This window comes from Oncorhynchus keta, chromosome 31 (genome assembly GCF_023373465.1).
Source record: "Oncorhynchus keta strain PuntledgeMale-10-30-2019 chromosome 31, Oket_V2, whole genome shotgun sequence".
In the NCBI taxonomy this organism is placed as follows: domain Eukaryota; kingdom Metazoa; phylum Chordata; class Actinopteri; order Salmoniformes; family Salmonidae; genus Oncorhynchus; species Oncorhynchus keta.
In genome coordinates, this window is record NC_068451.1 from 16752090 (window position 1) to 16776378 (window position 24289).

Below are 24289 nucleotides of genomic sequence, written 5' to 3' on the forward strand. Positions count from 1 at the left end.
TGTTTGGGAGCTTTCTGTTTTGTACCTACTGCCGCCTCTCTGCCTGCTTTTGGTTGTTTTTAAGTTCCAGGCTGTCTGTCTGTCCGTCTGTCTGTCCGTCTCTCCACAGTAGACTATTAGTCCTTGACTCAAGTGGCACCCCCACCGCCTCTCTTCTACCTCAAGTCTTTTAGGGTTTCTGTCTGCTTTGTCAGCTCCAACGCTCTTCCTCCCATCCTTAATGTTTACTTGACTGTTTCAGCTCTCTTTCCTCTGGACAGTACACAGCAGCTCACCTTTCCCCCTCTTTGTTTTTCAATAACACTACAGGTCTTTTAGTACAGCCGCTCCCGGCCTGCCTTGCACCCTTCTCTTCTCTTCACTTTTCTCCTTGGCTGTCCATTAGTGCAATTTGTGTTAATGTGATCTTTCTTTGTTGTGCTGTATGATTTTGTTTGTGTTGTTGTGCTCTGTGCTTGTTGTTGTTGTCGTTTTTGTGCCACCCCCTCCCCATCATGCCCCCCCACTCTGACCCTCTCCCGACTTGTGCGGCGGCCACTGTGAAAGAGGGCCCTCCACAGTGATGTCACTTCCTGTCCATGGTGTCAGCCCTCTCACTCCCATTTCCTGTCTTCTGTCTTCTGTCTGTATCTGTGTTTTGTCATGTGACCCCAGAAGACACGGACTCACCAGGTTGGACCAGCTCAGGTCTGTCCCTCCTTCTTCTGTATGCCTCCCCTTTTTACCTCCTTCTCATCTTCCTCATTCCTCCTCTTCTTCATCCCGCCTACTCCTGCTTTCTCATGTCCATTCTTCCCTGCTGATTGAGCTTGTTGGAGATGTATTTTTGGGGGGGAGGGGATGGATTTGACTCAGTTTGTGTGTGCTTGCTTACATGTAAGCATGCATGGTCATACATGTCAACTGTGTTCATTGTAACATGTCTGTTGTTCGGCTATATTCAACCCTGACGACATTTCATTGAGGCATGTTGTACAAATACAACCTAGGAATCCTGATATGCCACCAAGATGGCAGAAAGTGCATCTCATTCTGTACCATTGTCTTTACAAGGCTTGTTGTTGCTCAACTACAGCAGAAGGTCAACTGTCACACAAAGCTGACGGACAGGACAGGAAATCATATTCACATGTTGCAGAAAACTAACATGGAGGCTGTCCTTTCATTTCCCATCATTCCTGGGGGTCTTCATTTAGTCTCATCTATTATCTTTCTACATTCATTTGCTCTTTGTTTTTGTGATTTCTTTCTCTCATGCGCCTGTGCTTCCTCTCCCCACCGCCATCATACACATCTAAAGTAGAGAGAATGAAAGTGTGTCCAGAGAATGGTGATGCAGGTAAGATGGCTAGAGTTACTGTAGTCTGCCTGACATCACGAAGTGAGGTCGTCCCAAATGGCACCTAGCCCTTTCCCTAGTCTGTTGGACCGGAGCCACATAGGAACACTATTTAGGGAATAGGGTTCCTCTGATCTGAATACTCCCCACACTACAGACTGACTGATTGACCTGACTGACTGACCTAACAGACCTGACTGACCTGACATGCCCACTGGGAGGTTGGTGGCTGCTTAGAATAAATTCTGAATAATTCTTTCAGTAAAACTATGGCTAAGAGTTTGTATAGTAAAGTTAGGGCTCCAGACCCAAAAGAGCATGTCTGAGATTTTGACACGGAATAACTGACACCTTTCATTCAAACCCTTCACGTAAACTCCAAGTGAACCCCTTCATTATGAAATTGAATATCTCTTACAAGTTGTTGTTTGGGTTTTCCGACTGTTAATTTTTCCGTCTGTTATGTGTCATCATGGACTGACTGACTGTTGGTGTCTGGGTGAACTAACTCTGAATGCTGCATGCAGCACTTTTATACAATAACGTTGTCATGTGAAAATGATACCCGAATGAGTCTTTGGATCATAGTAATGCGTGGTTCCTTAATCAAAGTAGAAACCTTTTTTATGCCGATATCTTGAGGACTTGTTCAGTCAGTGCTTTATACCAGAACCCCCAAAACATTTCAAAAGACGATTCCTGAGTAGCGTTGCAAAAATCTGTGAATTTTCCCCAAATTCCCAGGTTTTCCAGAAATCCTGGTTGGAGGATAACAGATGATTCCCTTGTGATTCTGGGAGTCTTCCAACCAGGATTTCCCTATTCCTGAGTATGACCTCCACTGACCACTCTGCTCCCTAGGTGCTATGGATGTGGAGGAGAGGACCAGACAGATGAAGCTGAAGGTGAACAAGTTCAAGCAGGGGGCCGGGTGCGACTCCAGACTGGAACAGGACTACAACAAGGCAAGACACAGTGACACAGCCCTCCTTTCCTTTTCATAAGTAGAACATTGTTAGCATCACACTTTTTCTACCAACAAACTGATTTGGAGTTACTTTAACACATCCATGTTCAGTACACGTGAAGCAGGACTATCACTCTTAAGGCAAGACCAATATCAGCCCTTCCTTCCTTTTCTATTCATAACATGGTCATTAAGTAGACACTTTGTATACAAACTGACTTACGGCTAACACAGTAAAATGTTCAGTAAATGTGTCCCGTGCAGCAATCAAATCAAAGCCGAGCAGGATGTTAACCGCATCATACATACAGGATGTTAACCACATCATACATACAGGATGTTAACCGCATCATACATACAGGATGTTAACCGCATCATACATACAGGATGTTAACCGCATCATACATACAGGATGTTAACCGCATCATACATACAGGATGTTAACCACATCATACATACAGGATGTTAACCACATCATACATACAGGATGTTAACCACATCATACATACAGGATGTTAACCACATCATACATACAGGATGTTAACCACATCATACATACAGGATGTTAACCGCATCATACATACAGGATGTTAACCGCATCATACATACAGGATGTTAACCGCATCATACATACAGGATGTTAACCACATCATACATACAGGATGTTAACCACATCATACATACAGGATGTTAACCGCATCATACATACAGGATGTTAACCGCATCATACATACAGGATGTTAACCACATCATACATACAGGATGTTAACCACATCATAAATACAGGATGTTAACCACATCATACATACAGGATGTTAACCACATCATACATGCAGGATGTTAACCACATCATACATACAGGATGTTAACCACATCATACATACAGGATGTTAACCACATCATACATACAGGATGTTAACCGCATCATACATACAGGATGTTAACCGCATCATACATACAGGATGTTAACCGCATCATACATACAGGATGTTAACCACATCATACATACAGGATGTTAACCACATCATACATACAGGATGTTAACCGCATCATACATACAGGATGTTAACCGCATCATACATACAGGATGTTAACCACATCATACATACAGGATGTTAACCACATCATACATACAGGATGTTAACCACATCATACATACAGGATGTTAACCACATCATACATACAGGATGTTAACCGCATCATACATACAGGATGTTAACCACATCATACATACAGGATGTTAACCACATCATACATACAGGATGTTAACCACATCATACATACAGGATGTTAACCACATCATACATACAGGATGTTAACCACATCATACATACAGGATGTTAACCACATCATACATACAGGATGTTTACCGCATCATACATACAGGATGTTAACCGCATCATACATACAGGATGTTAACCGCATCATACATACAGGATGTTTACCGCATCATACATACAGGATGTTAACCGCATCATACATACAGGATGTTAACCGCATCATACATACAGGATGTTAACCACATCATACATACAGGATGTTAACCGCATCATACATACAGGATGTTAACCACATCATACATACAGGATGTTAACCGCATCATACATACAGGATGTTAACCACATCATACATACAGGATGTTAACCGCATCATACATACAGGATGTTAACCGCATCATATAAAATGTAAACCACTTTTATCCAAACACCCATTCCAGCAGTATTCACAATTTGGCAAGCTTCATGAACAAGAATACATACATGAGGTATTATATCGACCCTGTGAATCCATGGTATGTAGCGGTGACTGTGTCCTGAGTCACACAGACAGTAGTCAAGTGAAGTGTGTTTATAAAGAGACCCGAGCCAAGCCTTATAAGAGAAAGAATGTCCATCCTGTCCTGTCTTCCTTTTAAGTGTGTGGAATGATAACTACTGCCCTGGAATACACTAAGCATGCATTACACTTATAGTTCTTTAAAAAGCAGGTGGAAAATGAAACATTTGTCAACTCTTAGTTGTGAGGAGTGCCACAAACTATAACCGCATGTTTACAAACTGTAATGCTCCTCTGGACACAGATAAGCTTTTAATATACCATTTCTTTCTTTGCAGATTATTTTCATTTGTTTTAACATCAAGTCTTGGTTCACCAACTTGCTCAAAAAAACAAAACTAAGATGTCCTTTTCCCATTTCTTGTTTATGCCAAATTATTTTTATTAGCTTACGTTTTGGCTTTATAGACCTGAACTAATGGGTTAACAGTATGTTCTATACTGGGAGAAAACTTTACTATCGCTCAATATTATTTGGTTATATAACCTAGTATTTCTCTGTGTCCTCCTCCTAGAACATTGGCCATAAGGAATGTGAATGAGTTGCTCTTCGACCAGCAATTGTTTTTGGACGAACGGATCTCCTTAAAAAGCCAACAAATCATTGAAAGCAGAGATTTTGCCCACATGAAAGTTTGTTCTATTGTCCTTTATCTTATAATGTCCTAAGTAATACTTTGATAAATTCCTTCCCCACAAGACTATAACTCCTGCAATAGGCAAATAGTTTATTATCTACATCACATACACGGAGTGTTCTAAACGTTATGACCACCATGACATAGCCTGACCAGGTAAATCCAGGTGAAAGCTATGAGGCGGCAGACACCCTAGCGGTTAAGGTAGCTAAGAGGTTGGGCAAGAAAGCTTGCGCTCCTGATAGTGGCTCTGGATAAGAGGGTTTGCTAAATGGAAAAATGTCACTTGTCAAATCCACTTTCATCAGTGTAGATGAAGGGGAGGAGACAGGTTAAAGAAGGACTGTAGTAAAGCCTTGAGATAATTGAGACACAGATTGTGTATGTGTGCCATTCCGAGGGTGAATGGGTAAAAAAAGTTTGAAGTGCCGGAGGTTGGTACCACCTCAATTAGGGAGGACGAGCCGTGGTAATGACTGGAGCGGAATCCGTGGACTGGTATCAAATGCATCAAACACATGGTTTCCATGGTTTCCAGGTGTTTGATGCCATTCCATTTGCTCTGTTCCAGCCATTATTATGAGCCGTTATCTCCTCACTAGCCTTCACAGGGGTTTTTCCACGCTCAATCGTTTCCTGTGTGTATCAAGAATGGTCCACCACCCAAAGGAGAAGCATTGGTGTCAACATGAGCCAGCATAAAGAGCTTTTTTGTTGTTGTCAGTGTTGTATTTTGAGGCAGGCTTGAATAAGCTAAGATGTGTAGCATCATTTGTCTGATTCTATGTAGTAATGGTATGAGAATAATAATGTTTTATTTTGCAAAGTGGTTTCTTGCATCAAACAACCCAACAACATTTTCAGCCACCTCCTTGTCTGAGTGGATAAAAGTTATTGTCAATCCCTGCATGTTTTTTTTCTTCTTCAAAAATCTCATGGAATGTAGCCTACATTGAACACCACACATCGGCTGCTACTGTAGGCTGAATGATAGAACAGCTCTTTCCATGTTAAAATGTTATGGGATGCATTTTCTCTTTTTTTATGGTAGGTCACTCTGGTAGGCCTACATTATGATCAAATAGCCATAGTAGCCTACTTGATCACTGTCAAATCTAACTTAAAGCGGGTACAGCCTCACAGACAGCGGGTACAGTTCACAGTAAACGCGCGCTTGAAGTTGCACAGAATTTTCACAACATTCATGTTTGCTCTCAGTAGACCTGCAATTTGCTCAGGTTGTTCTGAGGGTTAAAGGGCAGGTGCAACTCAATAATTAGGAAGGTGTCCTTAATGTTCTTTACAATTAGCATATATAGGGGGAAAACTCATCAAGGGACAAAATAATTACCACAAAGTCGCATTTTCAAGTCTATTTTTAGTTGTGTGCTGAGTGGTGTGTGTTTCTCCTTTACAGAGGAGGGATGGTCAGCGGGGTTCAGACAACATGTCAGCCAAGTCTTCGGACAGTGATGTAAGCGACGTGTCCGCTGTGTCGAGAACCAGTAGTGCCTCTCGGTTCAGCAGCACGAGCTACATGTCTGTCCAATCAGAACGGCCGCGAGGAAAGCAGAAGATCAGGTAGGAAGCAGCAACACACCAAGGGGAGACAGAAGCCCTAGGTCCAACACCTCTGCCTTGCCAGGGATGGGCAAACCCCAAAGGCTGTGAAGCTTTCTTTCAACTAAAGTTGCCAAGTACAGACATTTTCCACAATGAAAAGAGTTTTCACTTGGTTTCTTACCTTTAGGGGAAAATACACAGCTAGCATTGTGCTATTTCCCACTGTCCAGTGAGTTCAGGTTTGGCTCTGCCTAGCTGAAAATAGAGCTAAATGTGAACTCTACTGCTTCAGGTTGGGGTTTGCCCGTAACTGGTGTGAAACCATGTAGTATGCTGTATGGGTTGTCTCGTGTTGAAACATAACTGAAACAGATCTGCATGTCTAGGTTTTTTGCTTTTAGATCATTTAGTTTAGCTGTTTTATGTATGTTCCATTTTGTCTCATTGTTGACCTTGTTTCTGCAGTTTGGTTTCACATACCTTTCTTTAATTTCCTTTCTGCTTTGCATGTGCTACGTTTGCTCTTCTGTCACGTCCTCATCTATTCCGAATCAAGAAACCAATCATGGGAAGGGGATGAACATTTGGGGGAGGTGCTGGAGGAAGAGGAAGCTGGGCGAGAGGTGGGGGGGGAAGAGGGGGGTACACATAGAGGGAAGGGTAAAGAGAGGGAAGGGGAGGAGGAGGCTAAAGAGGAAGGAGGTGAGAGGAGGACCACTGTAGTCACACAGAAGTCACAGGAGGAGATGGAGGAAGAGGAAATGCTGCGGAGGAGGTTCTCAGAGACTGACCTCAGGTAACTAGTTAACTAGCTCACCAGTCTGACCTCAATCTAACCTCAATCCAACCTCAGGTCAAACCTAACCTGACCTCAATCTAACCTCAATCCCAACCTCAGGTCAAACCTAACCTGACCTCAATCTAACCTCAATCCAACCTCAGGTCAAACCTAACCTGACCTCAATCTAACCTCAATCCCAACCTCAGGTCAAACCTAACCTGACCTCAATCTAACCTCAATCCCAACCTCAGGTCAAACCTAACCTGACCTCAATCTAACCTCAATCCAACCTCAGGTCAAACCTAACCTGACCTCAATCTAACCTCAATCCAACCTCAGTCTGGTCAAACCTTACCAGTCTACCCTCAATCTAACATCAATCTAACATCAATCCATTATTATGTGGAATGGCCGTTATCATGTTCCCATAATGTTTTACATGATACTTTTATATGACAGACATGACAGTTGTTTCGTTTCAACAGGGAGGATAGTCATCATAAGAGGCTGTAAAAGTATGTCAAGATTAAAACAAATTGATTTGGAACCCCGCAAGTTCTTCTCAGCAGCAGGCTAACAGATTAGTTTAGCTGTCTAATAAAATGTAATCAGTGTTACATTGCATTCACAGTGGGAACTAAGAGCTTCTTACAAACAGACTATTTTTAGTCTGGTTTTGAAAAACCACATCATGCTAAATGCTCAGATCTTATTCTCTTGGAACCACCCATCCCGGATCCGGGATAATTGTCATCAACTACGCTAAATAGCATAGCGCAACGGTCAAATAATCTTACTAGAAAATATTAATATTCATGAAATCACAAGTGAAATATAGCGAAACACAGTTTAGCCTTTTGTTAATCACCCTGTCGTCTCAGATTTTGAAATTAGGCTTTACAGCGAAAACAATTGCAAGCGTTTGTGTAAGTTCATCGATATACCAGAAAAACATTATGTACACCTAGCAGCAGGTAACTTGGTCACGAAAATCAGAAAAGCAATCAAACGAATCGTTTACCTTTGATGAGCTTCGGATGTTTTCACTCACGAGACTCCCAGTTAGACAGCAAATGTTCCTTTTGTTCAATAAAGATATTTTTTATACCTCCGTTAGTTTGATGCGTTATGCCTAGGAATCCACCGGAAATAGCGGTCACGACAACGCAGACAAAAATTACAAATTATATCCATAATATCGACAGAAACATGATAAACGTTTTTTTATAATGAATCCTCAAGGTGTTTTTGAAATATCTATTCGATAATATATAAACCGGGACAGTTGGCTTTTCACTAGGACCGGGAGGAAAAATGGCTACCTCTCTGTTTTGCACAAAAATCACACTTCGAGCCAACAATAGACCACCTACGCAATGTGGACGTTTACGCTCATTCTTCAAAATAAAGGCCTGAAACTACGTCTAAAGGCTGTAGACACCTTATGGAAGCCACAGAAAAAGGAATCTGGTTGATATCCCTTTCAATGGGCAATAGGGATGCATAGAAAGACAAGGGTTTCAAAATAAGAGTCACTTCCTGATTGAATTTTTCTCAGGATTTCGCCTGCAATATCAGTTATACTGTTATAATGTTGTACTCACAGACAATATTTTTTTACAGTTTTGGAAACTTTAGAGTGTTTTCTATCCTAAGCTGTCAATTATATGCATATTCTAGCATCTGGTCCTGAGAAATAGGCAGTTATTTTTCCAAAAATAAAAATAGTGCCCCCTAGCTTCAAGAGGTTATTAAGTAAAGTTTTACTGATGTGGGCAAACAAACAGGCCACTCAAAGTTATGGTACACTAGGCTGTAGTCAGTCAGTTGCTAAATCACTTGTTGTCTGTCTGTACCTCTGTGTTGGGTCAGTATGATGTCCTTTTCCTTGCCTGCGCCTGGCTCTATGTGCTTGTAAACTCAGCTGACCCTGACTCTGAACCCCTGACCCCATAACCCAGTCCACAACTACCTCAACTCTCTTCAACCCTGGCTGTTAATGCTTTCAGCTGCTCTCTTTGTAATCACTTTGAATGTCTGTACAGTACATCGTACGATCACTGAAAACCCGTGAGGTTGATGGTAATAGTAATGTTCTGGGTAGAGGTACAGTAAAAGCCTGTGTTGCCCCTTTAAACACAGCATCAGAGAGCATGGACTGGATAATGAGTCTCCTTGTGAATGAAAAGCAGATGGATGGAGAGCTGGAGAGCACAGTGTTCTGAAGTGTTTTTCCTCATGCTGCTGTGTACCTTTCATTTACTCCGTTATTGTGTGCTCCAAGGTAATGCTTTCAACCAGCCTTATTATGGAGATCTTAACAGGGACGCTGAGGCAGAACAGTTCTGTCACACAATACTGGAGAGGTTCCCAGACAGACAGACAAACAGACAGACAGACAGACAGACAGACAGACAGACAGACAGACAGACAGACAGACAGACAGACAGACAGACAGACAGACAGACAGACAGACAGACAGACAGACAGACAGACAGACAGACAGACAGACAGACAGACAGACAGACAGACAGACAGACAGACAGACAGACAGACAGACAGAGAGGTTCCCAGACAGACAGACAGACAGAGAGGTTCCTAGACAGACAGACAGACAGAGAGGTTCCCAGACAGACAGATAGACAGACAGAGAGACAGAGAGGTTCCCAGTGATAGAGGAATTCTAAATTCCTGTATGTTTTATTGCCAAAACCAAATTCACACTCGTTTCTAATTCATTAATGAGGTGTAAGTTCATTAATTATGCATGAAGTTGATCGAGACCAGTCTTAAAAGTCAGGTAAGAGCGTTTAATTCCAGAGAGTACTAAATGCATACACACATTTCCACAGGTTATAAACTGAAAATGACGTCAGCGTTTTCCAAACGTTCTATTCCACAAGCAGAGGGGCCCTCTAGCTCTTGAGCCTTCACGTTATCAGCACGAAGTCAAGGCCAGTCAGTATAAATCAACATTCTAGACAATCTGGAGATGGCCCGTTCCAACCACCTGGAGATTTGTACAACTGAATGAACTAAGGAACAGACCTTCATTGTTACTAAACTCCTGACTACATTATATACAATTGGGAAAGGGAGCAAGAGAGAAAATTCACATGTACAGTACATTATAGCATTTGGACTAGTCAGTTCTGATTGGAATGTATACATAATTAGTCATTTCAACCATAATTTCCTCTATCACCAGACAGACAGACAGAGAGACAGAGAGGTTCCCAGACAGACAGACAGATAGACAGACAGACAGCGAGGTTCCCAGATAGACAGAGAGGTTCCCAGACAGACAGACAGAGAGACAGACAGAGAGGTTCACTATTTGAGTGGCTTTTCCGTTCGATTGGCTTAACAATTTGACATATAAGAGGTGAGATGAACAAGGCTAACTAGAGAACTACATGGACAGTTTTCTAATAGAACGAATGAACATTTGGCAAATCAAGGGCATTGTATAGAAACCCAAACCTCTTCAATAACTCAATAAGCATAGTGAATAGCTCCAGTGGCCGTAGATTGCTCAGGGACACACATGACAGACATTATTGTCAGTTTTCCCTTTGAGGGTTTTGTGCTGGGAAACGGTTATTACGTTCATAGTCTTCACAATCCGATCTCAAGATCAGTGTTACACGTCTCCTCTCAGTTCAGTTGTTGTGTTGATGATTTACAGCAAGGAGATAAAGATAACCTTTTTACCACACGCATGTAATCACATGACAATAGGGATAAATCAATGGACATGTTTATTTCATTTAAAGTGTATAATACAACACAAGCTCTTTTGTTATGCGCTTTTCACCAATGCGCGCACACACACACACACACACACACACACACACACACACACACACACACACACACACACACACACACACACACACACACACACACACACACACACACACACACACACACACACACACACACACACACACACACACACACCTGAACTAAGCTAAGAGGACTAAATGGTCGCCAGTGGTGTCCAGGAAGTTAGTTTCCATTAGTACATTTAAATACACACACACACACACACACACACACACACACACACACACACACACACACACACACACATTCATACACTTCCCACACACACCTCGTTCTTCTCCATTTAATCCATTATTGTTACCTGGGTAACTGCTAATTTTTGTGAGTTTAAGTAAAGACTAATACATTGAAGGACAAATCTGTCTTTAATAATTAACGTAGAGTTGCACCCCCTCAAAGATTAATAAACAACTCTACACTTAAACTCAAGGGAAGCTGTACAGAGAAATGATGAAACAAGGCATATCTCAGTATATCCTGTTCTTATTCCCCAGTCACTCAACGTTGAGACCCAGCCGTCTATCTGTGTGTCTGTGGCTCATGTAGATAGGAGGAGAGGAGGACGCACGCAAACTCTCTGACATGGAGCACGGTTTCCATAGAAACCAATTATTTCTGCATCACCTCAGTTTTAGCGCCGCTCTTTCTGCAAGATTATCTAGATCCCACAGTAGAGGCTGCTGAGGAGGGGAGAGGGGAGAAAGACAAGGTTGGTCTTTCCTGAGATGACCATATCTGACATTCATCATTCATCAACCGGTTGTCAAGGTGCCTGTCAGTCACTGCCAGTTCAGTGACTGAAGTTATTTACAGTTAGCTTGAATTAGTATTAATCATTTGAAAAGCTGTTTTGAGAAAAAAATTATCCTTTCAATCATATTTTTCAACCTCAGTTCAAGCATTTTCATGCTTTTGTTTAAGTATTTTATTCTAAATCAAAAATGTGCAGAGGCTGTGCTATTTTTATCTAAGAACAAACCTACATTGAACATGCATTAAAATGCTACTCAGCGCCTCGGATAGTAGCCAACCAGACTAAATCCTGTTGGCCCGTGAACACACAGAAATACTTGTGCAGCTCTTGTTTTAGCTGAGGGAACATCTTGGCCTAGATGAAAATGAAAGACACAGCAACCATCTGCATGACAAGGAAGGAACACAGTGTTGGTTTGTTCAGTTAGCTGGGGTTGAAACCAGTCCCTCCAGTCTCTGGAGAGGCTCAGTGTTCCAAGCTGCCTAGCACTGTGGACAGGCCCTGACACAAGACTCAGCCATGAGCTAAGGAGGAGGAGGGGGTGGAGGAGGAGGGGGAGGGGGAGGAGGAGTGGTGGAAGGCCATCCATAACATTAGATGGGTGATTTTGGTATATTCTTGAGGCAAGCTATAGCTCTCATAGACCATCACCTGAACTGAGGACAGATAAACTGCAGCCATGTAAAGCCTTGTTGAAGGTCTGTCTGTCTGGCATGTAGGATGAAGCCAGGCAATAGAAATGCTGCTTACATAATCATATCGATGGGATCAATAAAGGAATCATATTGATCTCAAATTAATATTTGACTATGTATAAGAGCAGCCCACAACTTCACTGTTGTCATTTTGTGTCAGTAGATTAAACAACACCACCACAGTGGAGATAAAAAGCATATATTGAAGTCACTTCTTCATCAAAGGTTCCGATGTGCTTTATTGGAGACTAATACATAATCCTCTATGTAATCCATGACATAGCAGATCTCACTGACTCTACTTACTATCATAAACAATGGGCTTTATGAGGTGTGCTTGTAATTTACATCTCTGCTGTTTTAATAACCCTTACCCTCCTCTAGTGAGACTGTAGGCAGTGCCAACCATGACCATGCAAAACAACACAGGGTGGCAAAGTTAAAGAAGGATGGATTCCAGTAGAACATTCCAGATTTTAAATTTGTAGAGAAAATGTTCCTCTGGTATAGTTTTAGCTAGTTACAACAAGTCTTCTATTGCATCAGGAAACTCCTAAATTCACCTGATGGTAAACTAATGAATAATACAAATTCAGAGAGGAGCTGACAGCCTAGGAAGCGTGGATAAATGCCCAGTCATCTCTGCTGAGTTCAGGGGAGAAGTAGAGAGAGAATATTGTCGGCTAGATTTCATTCACCTCCATCTCTGACTGGCGACTGAGCTCAATAGAAGTGTTTTGCTGGCACCGTACTGCATTCAGACTGAGATGAACAGGGTTAGGCCAGGGAACTTTCCAGAAGTAGTATCATGGTGTACTATGTCAGTATCATAACGGCAGTTATATTGCGAAATGCTCTCTCTCCTTACTCTCTCTCTCTCTCTATCTCTTTCTCAGTTCTCTCTCATTCTCCGTTCTCTCTCTCTCTTTCTCTCTCTTTCTCTCTCTCTCAATTCGATTTCAATATAAGGGGCTTTATTGGCATGGGAAACACATGTTTACATTGCCAAAGCAAATGAAATAGATAATAAACAAAAGTGAAATAAACAATAAAACATTTACAGTAAAGATAACACTTACAAAAGTTCCAAAAGACATTTCAAATGTCTGCGTTATGTCTATATGCAGTGTGGTAATGATGTGCAAATAGTTCAACCCATCTCGCTCTCGCACTCTCATGTGCAGCGACAGTGATCGCTTACTTCTCACTTGCATACCCCTCTCTCCCTCAGAACACTGAGCTAGTACAGTGAGCTTATGGGCTGATTGATTTCTGAGGAGCGTTACGTCTTACATGTGTAGTGCTGGTTGATAGAAACTCATAGTCAAACAGAGTAATCCATAGTTAGTTAATTGTAGCATGTAGGCTAAATGATAGGAGGATAAAAGAATCATTTAGATGTACAGTATTCACTGTGCCTCTTTCAGTTCAGTATCTACAGGCGATTAGGACGAACCCAGTGGACGTGTTCAGTTCAGTATCTACAGACGATTAGGACGAACCCAGTGGACGTGTTCAGTTCAGTATCTACAGGCGATTAGGACGAACCCAGTGGACGTGTTCAGTTCAGTATCTACAGGCGATTAGGACGAACCCAGTGGACGTGTTCAGTTCAGTATCTACAGGCGATTAGGACAAACCCAGTGGACGTGTTCAGTTCAGTATCTACAGACGATTAGGACAAACCCAGTGGACGTGTTCAGTTCAGTATCTACAGGCGATTAGGACAAACCCAGTGGACGTGTTCAGTTCAGTATCTACAGACGATTAGGACAAACCCAGTGGACGTGTTCAGTTCAGTATCTACAGACGATTAGGACAAACCCAGTGGACGTGTTCAGTTCAGTATCTACAGGCGATTAGGACAAACCCAGTGGACGTGTTCAGTTCAGTATCTACAGACGATTAGGACAAACCCAGTGGACGTGTTCAGTTCAGTATCTACAGGCGATTAGGACAAACCCAGTGGACGTGTTCAGTTCAGTATCTACAGACGATTAGGACAAACCCAGTGGACGTGTTCAGTTCAGTATCTACAGACGATTAGGACGAACCCAGTGGACGTGTTCAGTTCAGTATCTACAGGCGATTAGGACGAACCCAGTGGACGTGTTCAGTTCATACAGAAGCAGAAACATCCCTTCACTGAGTGAGGATACATGAGCCCTATATAACCAACTTCAGAGCAAGTACGGGAAGTAGCCTATGGAACAGCTTCCTACTGAATAGAGAACTAAACACCACAGATGTGAATGGTAGAGACGGGAGAGGAGGAGAGGAGGAGAGGAGCCTAATTGAAATAATTGAAGAAGTAATTGTTAAAGGGCATTGATTTTTCTTAAGTTTGACCCTACTGACTCTTCTTATAATCGTCTGGATGAGACAATTGCGTGTAATAGGTCAGCCGCAGTTTTAGACGACTCCTGTCCTCAGGCGGCTTTTTACCACATCTTTATACTCCTTTATGCTCATTAGGACTTGAAACCCATGGTACAGGATATCATTCGTCTCTCAAACTTGAAATCTAGCACTGTGAGCCAAAATGAGACCTTCATTTTGACACCTATTTCCTTTCAAGCAGAATATATATATTTGTTGGGGTGAATAATTTCTCAGCAGCATTGAAATTAAGTCTTCCACGAATTGTAAGCGTGCTCATGAATCAGGGTCAAACTTCACATCTTCTTCTTGATCACTTGAATCCTGAGGAGAATAAATAAGAACAGATTGCCAGTCAGAATGAATAGCTCATCTGAAGCCGGGGATAAAAAGTAGAAAGACTATAATTTAGAGCTTTAGAATTAAGATGTCTTATTTCTTAAAAAGGTGAAGGATATTTTGTTGTTCAAACAATATGACTGTTTCATTTTAGATGGCTGAAGGAGGAACAAGGTGTCACAGGCTTCTACTGTACCTCTCTGCATGTTAGTTGAATTCACTTTTCATTTTTGACTGTTTTCTATATGTACTCATTTTACAATGATCACAAAAGCAGTAAAACAGCCATATCAATGTATCAATCAACCAGCTTACCATCCAGTGCATGACACATGTGTGGGAAGTTCAGGCCAGAGGACCTTGAGTCCTGTCCCTAAACCTATTCCCTAAGTCCTAGACTACTGTAGCTGAGCCCTGTCCCTAAACCTATTCCCTAAGTCCTAGACTACTGTAGCTGAGCCCTGTCCCTAAACCTATTCCCTAAGTCCTAGACTACTGTAGCTGAGTCCTGTCCCTAAACCTATTCCCTAAGTCCTAGACTACTGTAGCTGAGCCCTGTCTCTAAACCTATTCCCTAAGTCCTAGACTACTGTAGCTTAGCCCTGTCCCTAAACCTATTCCCTAAGTCCTAGACTACTGTAGCTGAGCCCTGTCTCTAAACCTATTCCCTAAGTCCTAGACTACTGTAGCTGAGCCCTGTCCCTAAACCTATTCCCTAAGTCCTAGACTACTGTAGCTGAGCCCTGTCCCTAAACCTATTCCCTAAGTCCTAGACTACTGTAGCTGAGTCCTGTCCCTAAACCTATTCCCTAAGTCCTAGACTACTGTAGCTGAGTCCTGTCCCTAAACCTATTCCCTAAGTCCTAGACTACTGTAGCTGAGTCCTGTCCCTAAACCTATTCCCTAAGTCCTAGACTACTGTAGCTGAGTCCTGTCCCTAAACCTATTCCCTAATTCCTAGACTACTGTAGCTGAGCCCTGTCCCTAAACCTATTCCCTAAGTCCTAGACTACTGTAGCTGAGCCCTGTCTCTAAACCTATTCCCTAAGTCCTAGACTACTGTAGCTGAGCCCTGTCCTTAAACCTATTCCCTAAGTCCTAGACTACTGTAGCTGAGCCCTGTCCCTCAACCTATTCCCTAAGTCGTAGACTACTGTAGCTGAGCCCTGTCCCTAAACCTATTCCCTAAGTCCTAGACTACTGTAGCTGAGCCCTGTCTCTAAACCTATTCCCTAAGTCCTAGACTACTGTAGCTGAGCCCTGTCCCTAAACCTATTCCCTAAGTCCTAGACTACTGTAGCTGAGCCCTGTCCTTAAACCTATTCCCTAAGTCCTAGACTACTGTAGCTGAGCCCTGTCCCTAAACCTATTCCCTAAGTCCTAGACTACTGTAGCTGACTGTCCTTGTCTCCTCCCCGGTCTCATTTTCTCGTCTCCCCTGTCTCCTCTTCTCTCCTCCTCTGTCTCCACCCCTGTCTCCTCTCCCTCTTCTCTTCCTCTCCTACCTCCTGTCCTCTACCTCCTCTTCCTCTCCTCCCCCTCTCCTCTATCCTGTCTGTCCTGGCCTGCCCCTGTAATGGTGGTGTGTGGCTGACAGTGACTTTACGTCCAAAATGAAAAACAGGCAGTTGGGCACGTCGTCAGGGAGTATGAACATGACGAAGAGCACAAGCATCGGTGGAGACATGTGCAACCTGGAGAAGACGGACGGCAGCCAATCGGACACGGGCGTGGGCATGGTAGGCGGGGACGAGGATAAGAAGAGGCGCTCCAGTATTGGTGCCAAAATGGCGGCAGTGGTTGGCCTCTCGCGGAAAAGCAGGAGTACCTCTCAGCTCAGCCAAACAGGTAGGCGTGCCTGAGTCACTTGGGATATATATGCCTCTGTCCTTCCCTCTGTTCTCTGATGTACTGTATTATGACACTGTCTGTGTATCATGTCTATCTGCCCCTCTCTCTTTCAATGAATGTCATGTGATACCTCAGTTCTTTTCTTTTCCTCCAGTTTGCATATCTTTCTGTCTGCAGGAGTTCTGGATCCAGAGCTAGAAGGATGTCTAGGATGGCATGAATGTGTTTTATCCTCGTCACTTCTCTCTTCCTCCTAGGCAATGACAATCCTACTGTAGAGACATTTTCCTTCCTGTCCTGAAACCCTTTGTTATGATTATTTTTCTTTGCAGGAACAGAATTGTACAAGAAAACAACATGCAGACCATCGCAATGGATTGTTAATGATTGTTAATGGATTGTTAATGATGTGTACGTGATGTTCCTCTTCTTGTTTTTCGATACTGTAGTTGTGCAGTTACATTTATGTTTAACATGGCAGAGAGGTGGCTTCAGTTACTTATGTTATTTTGCTGTTCTTGGTCATGTTTTCAAGATGCTATACTCTTAAGGGCCTCCGTATCACGTAGCACTCTGGGTCTATTCATAGACTGACTGGTGGAGACGCAGCCGATGGGAGAGAAACATTTTACAGTTGATTTCATTTGTGTCACAATGTTTGTCATGAATACTCGAAGGAGTACATCTTCTCATAGGTGTATCAGAACAGTATGAACTGCTTATCATTGGATCGAGAGCGAGCAAGAGAAAGCAATAGAGAAAACGAGAGCGAGGGAGAGCGCGAGATAATGATGAAAACAGTCAAACCACCTAGCAAAGTGAGACTAGAGGGTAACACATTGTCGTAGCCTCTCAATTAAAAAACTAATTGGATGTACTCTTTCTGAAGGAAAGGACTGGTAAAGGCCATTATTGCAGTGATTTACACCAATAGATGACCTGAAAATGTCAATCATCAAAAGTTATTTTCATAACATGTTCCTCAGTTAATATCACACAAAGCAAAGCCCACCAACATAATGTTGGTTATTTTTACATGGACTTCTGTTATTTTGAGAGAGTGGAACTTGAATGCAACAATAAAAAGTGCTGCAGGCAGGCAGGTGGGTGGATGGGTGGGTTATCTTGTTCACGAGTTGTCCCTGATTGAGGTCTGGTCCATCTGTAGGAAGGTCAGCTTCAATCATACCCAAGGTCCTGAGAGGTGACGCTCTGGTGTCTCAAGGAGTGTTCACACCTTAAATGGTCTTTTTATGTCATCAAAATCTGTCTCTCAAATTGCGCCCTGTTCACTATATGCTGGTCCAAAGTAGTGCACGATGGAAGGAGTAGGGTGCCATTTGGGACGCAGCCAAGGTCTGGGTTGATCATGGTCAATGATCACTCCTCCCTTCTTCATCAATCGTGTCCACTGAGGGTTGATCGTAAAGGGAGGTAGGGAATGATGTGTGTATGGCGCTGCCTTACCCCTCCAACCCATGATTTGACTTTGTAGTTTTAGTCATTCCTACTGATTTCACCACAGCGCATCATTCTGTCATGGTTGCACCACAGCGCATCATTCTGTCATGGTTTCACCACAGCACACCATTCTGTCATGGTTGCACCACAGCGCATCATCCTGTCATGGTTGCACCACAGCACATCATTCTGTCATGGTTGCACCACAGCACATCATTCTGTCATGGTTGCACCACAGCACATCATTCTGTCATGGTTGCACCACAGCGCATCATCCTGTCATGGTTGCACCACAGCACATCATTCTGTCATGGTTGCACCACAGCACATCATTCTGTCATGGTTGCACCACAGCGCATCATCCTGTCATGGTTGCACCACAGCACATCATTCTGTCATGGTTGCACCACAGTGCATCATTCTGTCATGGTTGCACCACAGCACATCATTCTGTCGTGGTTGCACCACAGCACATCAAAGCAAAGCTAATTTATTTATATAGCCCTTCGTACATCAGCTGATATCTCAAAGTGCTGTACAGAAACCCAGCCTAAAACCCCAAACAGCAAGCAATGCAGGTGTAGAAGCACGGTGGCTAGGAAAAACTCCCTAGAAAGGCCAAAACCTAGGAAGAAACCTAGAGAGGAACCAGGCTATGTGGGGTGGCCTGTCCTCTTCTGGCTGTGCCGGGTGGAGATTATAACAGAACATGGCCAAGTTCAAATGTTCACAAATGACCAGCATGGTCCAATAATAATAAGGCAGAACAGTTGAAACTGGAGCAGCAGCACAGCCAGGTGGACTGGGGACAGCAAGGAGTCATCATGTCAGGTAGTCCCGAGGCATCATTCTGTCATGGTTGCACCACAGCCCTGTCAGTAACACCTCTCTCCTCCTTCGCCCCTTTTTGACTCGTGACTGAAGTGAGCTTCTGAAGTTCTTTGAGTGACTGATTTTGTCAAGATATGGACAATATCCCTGATAGGGTCTCTAGATAGCACATCGTCATGTCTTTATCTGTACACTTGTCTCTTCTCATTTCTAACCCCATGTGGTTGTATAATAAATTAGTTGGCTATAGTGTCTCAATGGTTATTTCACAAAAGGAAAGTGCACAGCTTCTCTGAAAATTAATGAGCACCTGCAAAAGTCATATTTGTATTTCTATCAAAAAGAATATTATGTAAAAACATAAAAGCAACATGCAACAATTTCAATGATTTTACTGAGTTACAGTTCATATAAGGAAATCAGTCTATTGAAATCAATTCATTAGGCCCTAATCTATGGATTCCATATGACTGGGCAGGGGCACAGTCATGGGTGGGCTTGGGAGGGCATAGTACCACCCATTTGGGAGCCAGGCCCACCTACTGGGGAGCCAGGCCCAGCTATTCAGAATTAGTTCCATACAAAATAACTTTATTACAGTCAGAAATACTCCTCAGTTTCATCAGCTGTCCGGGACGCTGGTCTCAGACAATCCCGTAGGTGAAGAAGCCAGATGTGGAGGTGCTTTGTAGGCGTGGTTACACGTGGTCTACGGTTGTGAGGCCGGGTGGACGTACTGCCAAATTCTCTAAAACAACGTTGGAGGCGGCTTATGGTAGAGAAATTAACATTAAATTCTCTGGCAAAAGCTCTGGTGGACATTCCTGCAGTCAGCATTGCCAATTGCACGCTCCTGCAAAACTTGAGACATCTGTGGTATTGTGTTGTGTGACAAAACTGTACATTTTAGAGTGCCCAGCAAAAGGTGCACCTGTGTACTGATCATGCTGTTTAATCAGATTCTTGATATGCCACACCTGTCAGGTGGATGGATTATCTTGGCAAAGGAGAATTGCTCACGAACAGGGATGGAAACAAATTTGTGCACAAAATTTGAGAGAAATAAGCTTTTACTATTTTTTATTTCAGCTCACTTTACATGTTGCATTTATGTTTTTGTTCAGTGTATATATATATACATGCAGTTGAAGTCGGAAGTTAGGGTTAGGGTTAGTTTTTCACAATCCCTGACATTTAATCCTAGTAAAAATCCCTGTTTTAGGTCAGGTAGGATCACCATTTTATTTTAAGAATGTGAAATGTCAGAATAATAGTAGAGGGAATGATTTATTTCAGCTTTAATTTCTTTCATCACATTCCCAGTGGGTCAGAAGTTTACATACACTTAATTATTATTTGGCAGCATTGCCTTTAAATAGTTTAACTTGGGTCTAATGTTTCAGGTCGCCTTCCACAAGCTTCCCACAATAATTTGGTGAATTTTGGCCCATTCCTCCTGACAGAGTTGGTGTAACTGAGTCAGGTTTGTAGGCCTTCTTGCTCACGCACGCTTTTTCAGTTCTGCCCACAGATTTTCCATGAGATTGAGGTCAGGGCTTTGTGATGACCAATCCAATGCCTTGACTTTGTTGTCCTTAAGTCATTTTGCCACAACTTTGGAAGTATGTTTGGGGTCATTTGTCACGCCCTGACCGTAGAGCTTTTTATGTCTCTATTTTGGTTTGGTCAGGGTGTGATTTGGGTGGGAATTCTATGTTATTTTTTCTATGTTTTTGTATTTCTTTGTTTTGGCCGGGTATGGTTCTCAATCAGGAACAGCTGTCTATCGTTGTCTCTGATTGGGAACCATACTTAGGTAGCTTTTCCCCACATGGTTTTTGTGGTTAGTGTTTTGCACCTTGCAGGACTGTTTCGGTTGTTAAAGTGTTCAGTTTCAATAAAAAGCATGAACACTTACCACGCTGCGCTTTGGTCCGATTCCTCTTCCTCAGACGACGAAAACCGTTACATCATTGTCCATTTGGAAGACCCATTTGCGACCAAGCTTTAACTCCCTGACTGATGTCTTAAGATGTTGCTTCAATATATCCACATCATTTTCCTACCTCATGATGCCATCTATTTTGTGAAGTGCACCAGTCCCTCCTGCAGCAAAGCACCCCCACCCACAACATGATGCTGCCACTCCCGTGCTTCACAGATGGGATGGTGTTCTTTGGCTTGCAAGCTTCCCCCTTTTTCCTCCAAACATAACGATGGTCGTTATGGCCAAACAGTTCTATTTTTGTTTCATCAGACCAGAGGACATTTCTCCAGAAAGTACGATCTTTGTCCCCATGTGCAGTTGCAAACTGTAGTCTGGCTTTTTTTGTGGCGGTTTTGAAGCAGTGGCTTCTTCCTTGCTGAGTGGCCTTTCAGGTTATGTCGATACAGGACTCTTTTTACTGTGGATATAGAGACTTTTGTACCTGTTTCCAGCATCTTCACAAGGTCCTTTGCTGTTGTTCTGGGATTGATTTGCACTTTTCGCACCAAAGTACGTTCATCTCTAGGAGACAGAACGCGTCTCCTTCCTGAGCGATATGACGGCTGCGTGGTCCCATGGTGTTTATACTTGCATACTATTGTTTGTACAGCTGAACGTGGTATGTTCTGGCTTTTGGAAATTGCTCCCAAGGATGAACCAGACCTGTGGAGTCTACAATTCTTATTCTGAGGTTTTGGCTGATTTCATTTCATTTTCTCATGATGTCAAGCTAAGAGGCACTGGGTTTGTAGGTAGGCCTTGAAATACATCCACAGGTACACCTCCAATTGACTCAAATGATGTCAATTAGCCTATCAGAAGCTTCTAAAGCCATGACATATTTTTCTAGAATTGCCCAAGCTGTTTAAAGGCACAGTCAACGTCTTGTATGTTAACTTCTGACCCACTGGAATTGTGTACAGTGAATTATAAGTGAAATAATCTGTCTGTAAACAATTGTTGGAAAAATGACTTGTGTCATGCACAAAGTAGATGTCCTAACCGACTTGCCAAAACTATAGTTTGTTAACAAGCACTTTGTGGAGTGGTTGAAAAACAAGTTTTAATGACTAAAAGTTAAGTGTATGTAAACTTCTGACTTCAGCTGTGTGTGTGTGTATATATATATATATATATATATATATATATATATATATATATATATATGTCATGTTTGTCATGTCAGGCAGGCCTGTCCATGTCATGGTTTTCCTGAAAAATACACACACACACACACACACACACACACACACACACACACACACACACACACACACACACACACACACACACACACACACACACACACACACACACACACACACACACACACACACACACACACATCCCCTTTCAGCTCGAATCTTAAGAGCATATCAATATTTCACTCACTTTTAGGTGCATCAGCGTGAGTGTGTCCGTCTCTCGAATCTTTGTCTTGGTTCTGAACCAACCAATGGATTGAGATTCTGCCATGTGGTCCCCCTGCGATGCACTCTCTCTCTTTGGCCTACTTTGTTGTTGCTTTACCCAGAGGCACTGGCCACCGACTTGAGGGGCACATTCAAAGGATGGAAGCCATGTGGATGGGATAGGAGCAGTTTGACCTCACAGAGGTGTGTCTGACTGACTGACAGACGTACAGGGGTTGTTCCCAAGTGGGCATCAAGAGGTCACGTGCAAACAAACTCACACACACACTTTGTTCCTTTCAAACACGATGGTGTTTGTTCTTACTTAAAATAGCTCCGTGTAACAGATATAAAGTTCTCACGTGTTGATCTTTGGATATTTCTGCTGAAGGGACTCTTTTACTGTACCAGGCATGTAATCTATTAACCTTGTTATTCGCTATGCTGCCGTGTCAATTCAAGGTTACCGTAAGGTTGAGGTATCATATCATATGAACATATTGGTGTAATTAATCTTGTTGTGATAGTTGCTTCATAGTGCTGAGGTTTTTCTCTGTGTGTGTGTGTGTGTGTGTGTATGTGCGTGCACTTGTGTGTGTGCGTGCGCTTGTGTGTGTGTGTACACATGTGAGCATGTGTGCGTGTATGTGTCAGCGTGGCGTTACTCATGACCAAGCTGAAACAGAGTTGATTTATAACGTTTATAACCTCATTCAGCAGTCTAGTAATTACACTCTAGCCTCGGTAGAGAAGACTCTAAATCCCTATACAATCCTCCTCCCCAAATCCGCCTCAGCAGAAAAAAAACACACTTTAGTGCCTCAAATTCTGCAAGCCATTGGAAAATTGTTGCTGTGTCTATTGCCTTATGCAGTGTTTCACATGTACTATTGTAACTAATAATATGTGATGTGTTCAAATAGGACAGATAGGGTAATAAACATGATGTCCTAAACTTCCCCAATCTGTCATATTTACTATCTCAGCATCTTTCTAGGCAAGTTGTCATAAAACGTGCTGATAAAGACAGTTACAGAATTGCATTGCCGTCTTGTGATCTCAACAACACTTGATTAATATGCATTCTGGCCCTATGTTCCTATTGTACTTTCTAAAGGTCATGTGTGAGAGCAAAATTTCAAGACTATGTTATAATGCTGTAATTGCATCAAATAGTTGTTTTATGCAACAGAATATTGTTCTTATACCTCTATTGTGTCTGTGTGAACTGAAAGTGGGCCTCTGGGAGATTTAACACTGACAGGAGATTTACGATGTCTTGGGTGATACCGCATTCCAGAGCATGAGTTAATATTTTTGTACTAGGGTACCAGGGGGAGATGGCTCCAATATAGATTTGCTGGGCAAGGCCCTGGTCTCTACACAATGAGGACAGTTTTACAGCAGATGCTGTCAGCTGTGAATTATAAGTATGTTTCATACAAATCTTAACCTTGTGACCCATTCCATACATCTGTTGTTTGTCATGTAGGCTGAAGGAGGATGGACTTTGCTATAAAATGCTGCGGCTCAAACCAGCTGGTTTAGTTCTTAGTGATCACTTCCAGAGGTGACTGCTGACCAGCTCCATTACTGCACTAATTAAA

The 24289-nt window shown here is 42.6% G+C and overlaps 1 protein-coding gene across 28 annotated transcripts in view; it reads left to right on the plus strand.

Moving 5' to 3' along the window:
- Positions 1-24289, plus strand: part of LOC118364073 (regulating synaptic membrane exocytosis protein 2-like) — a 205289-nt gene that overhangs the window by 160536 nt on the left and 20464 nt on the right. For 18 of the 28 annotated variants that reach the window (XM_052489742.1, XM_052489746.1, XM_052489733.1 and 15 more), the window contains 3 exons: positions 2201-2304; positions 6198-6361; positions 16738-16988. The exons of 5 other annotated variants lie outside the window; for them this stretch is intronic. In XM_052489742.1, coding sequence (XP_052345702.1) covers positions 2201-2304; positions 6198-6361; positions 16738-16988 — 519 coding nt within the window. Of the gene's footprint in view, positions 1-547; positions 688-2200; positions 2305-6197; positions 6362-7012; positions 7140-16737; positions 16989-24289 lie in introns of those variants that run through there. 5 more of the 28 variants (XM_052489765.1, XM_052489738.1, XM_052489757.1 and 2 more) reach the window with 4 other exon arrangements.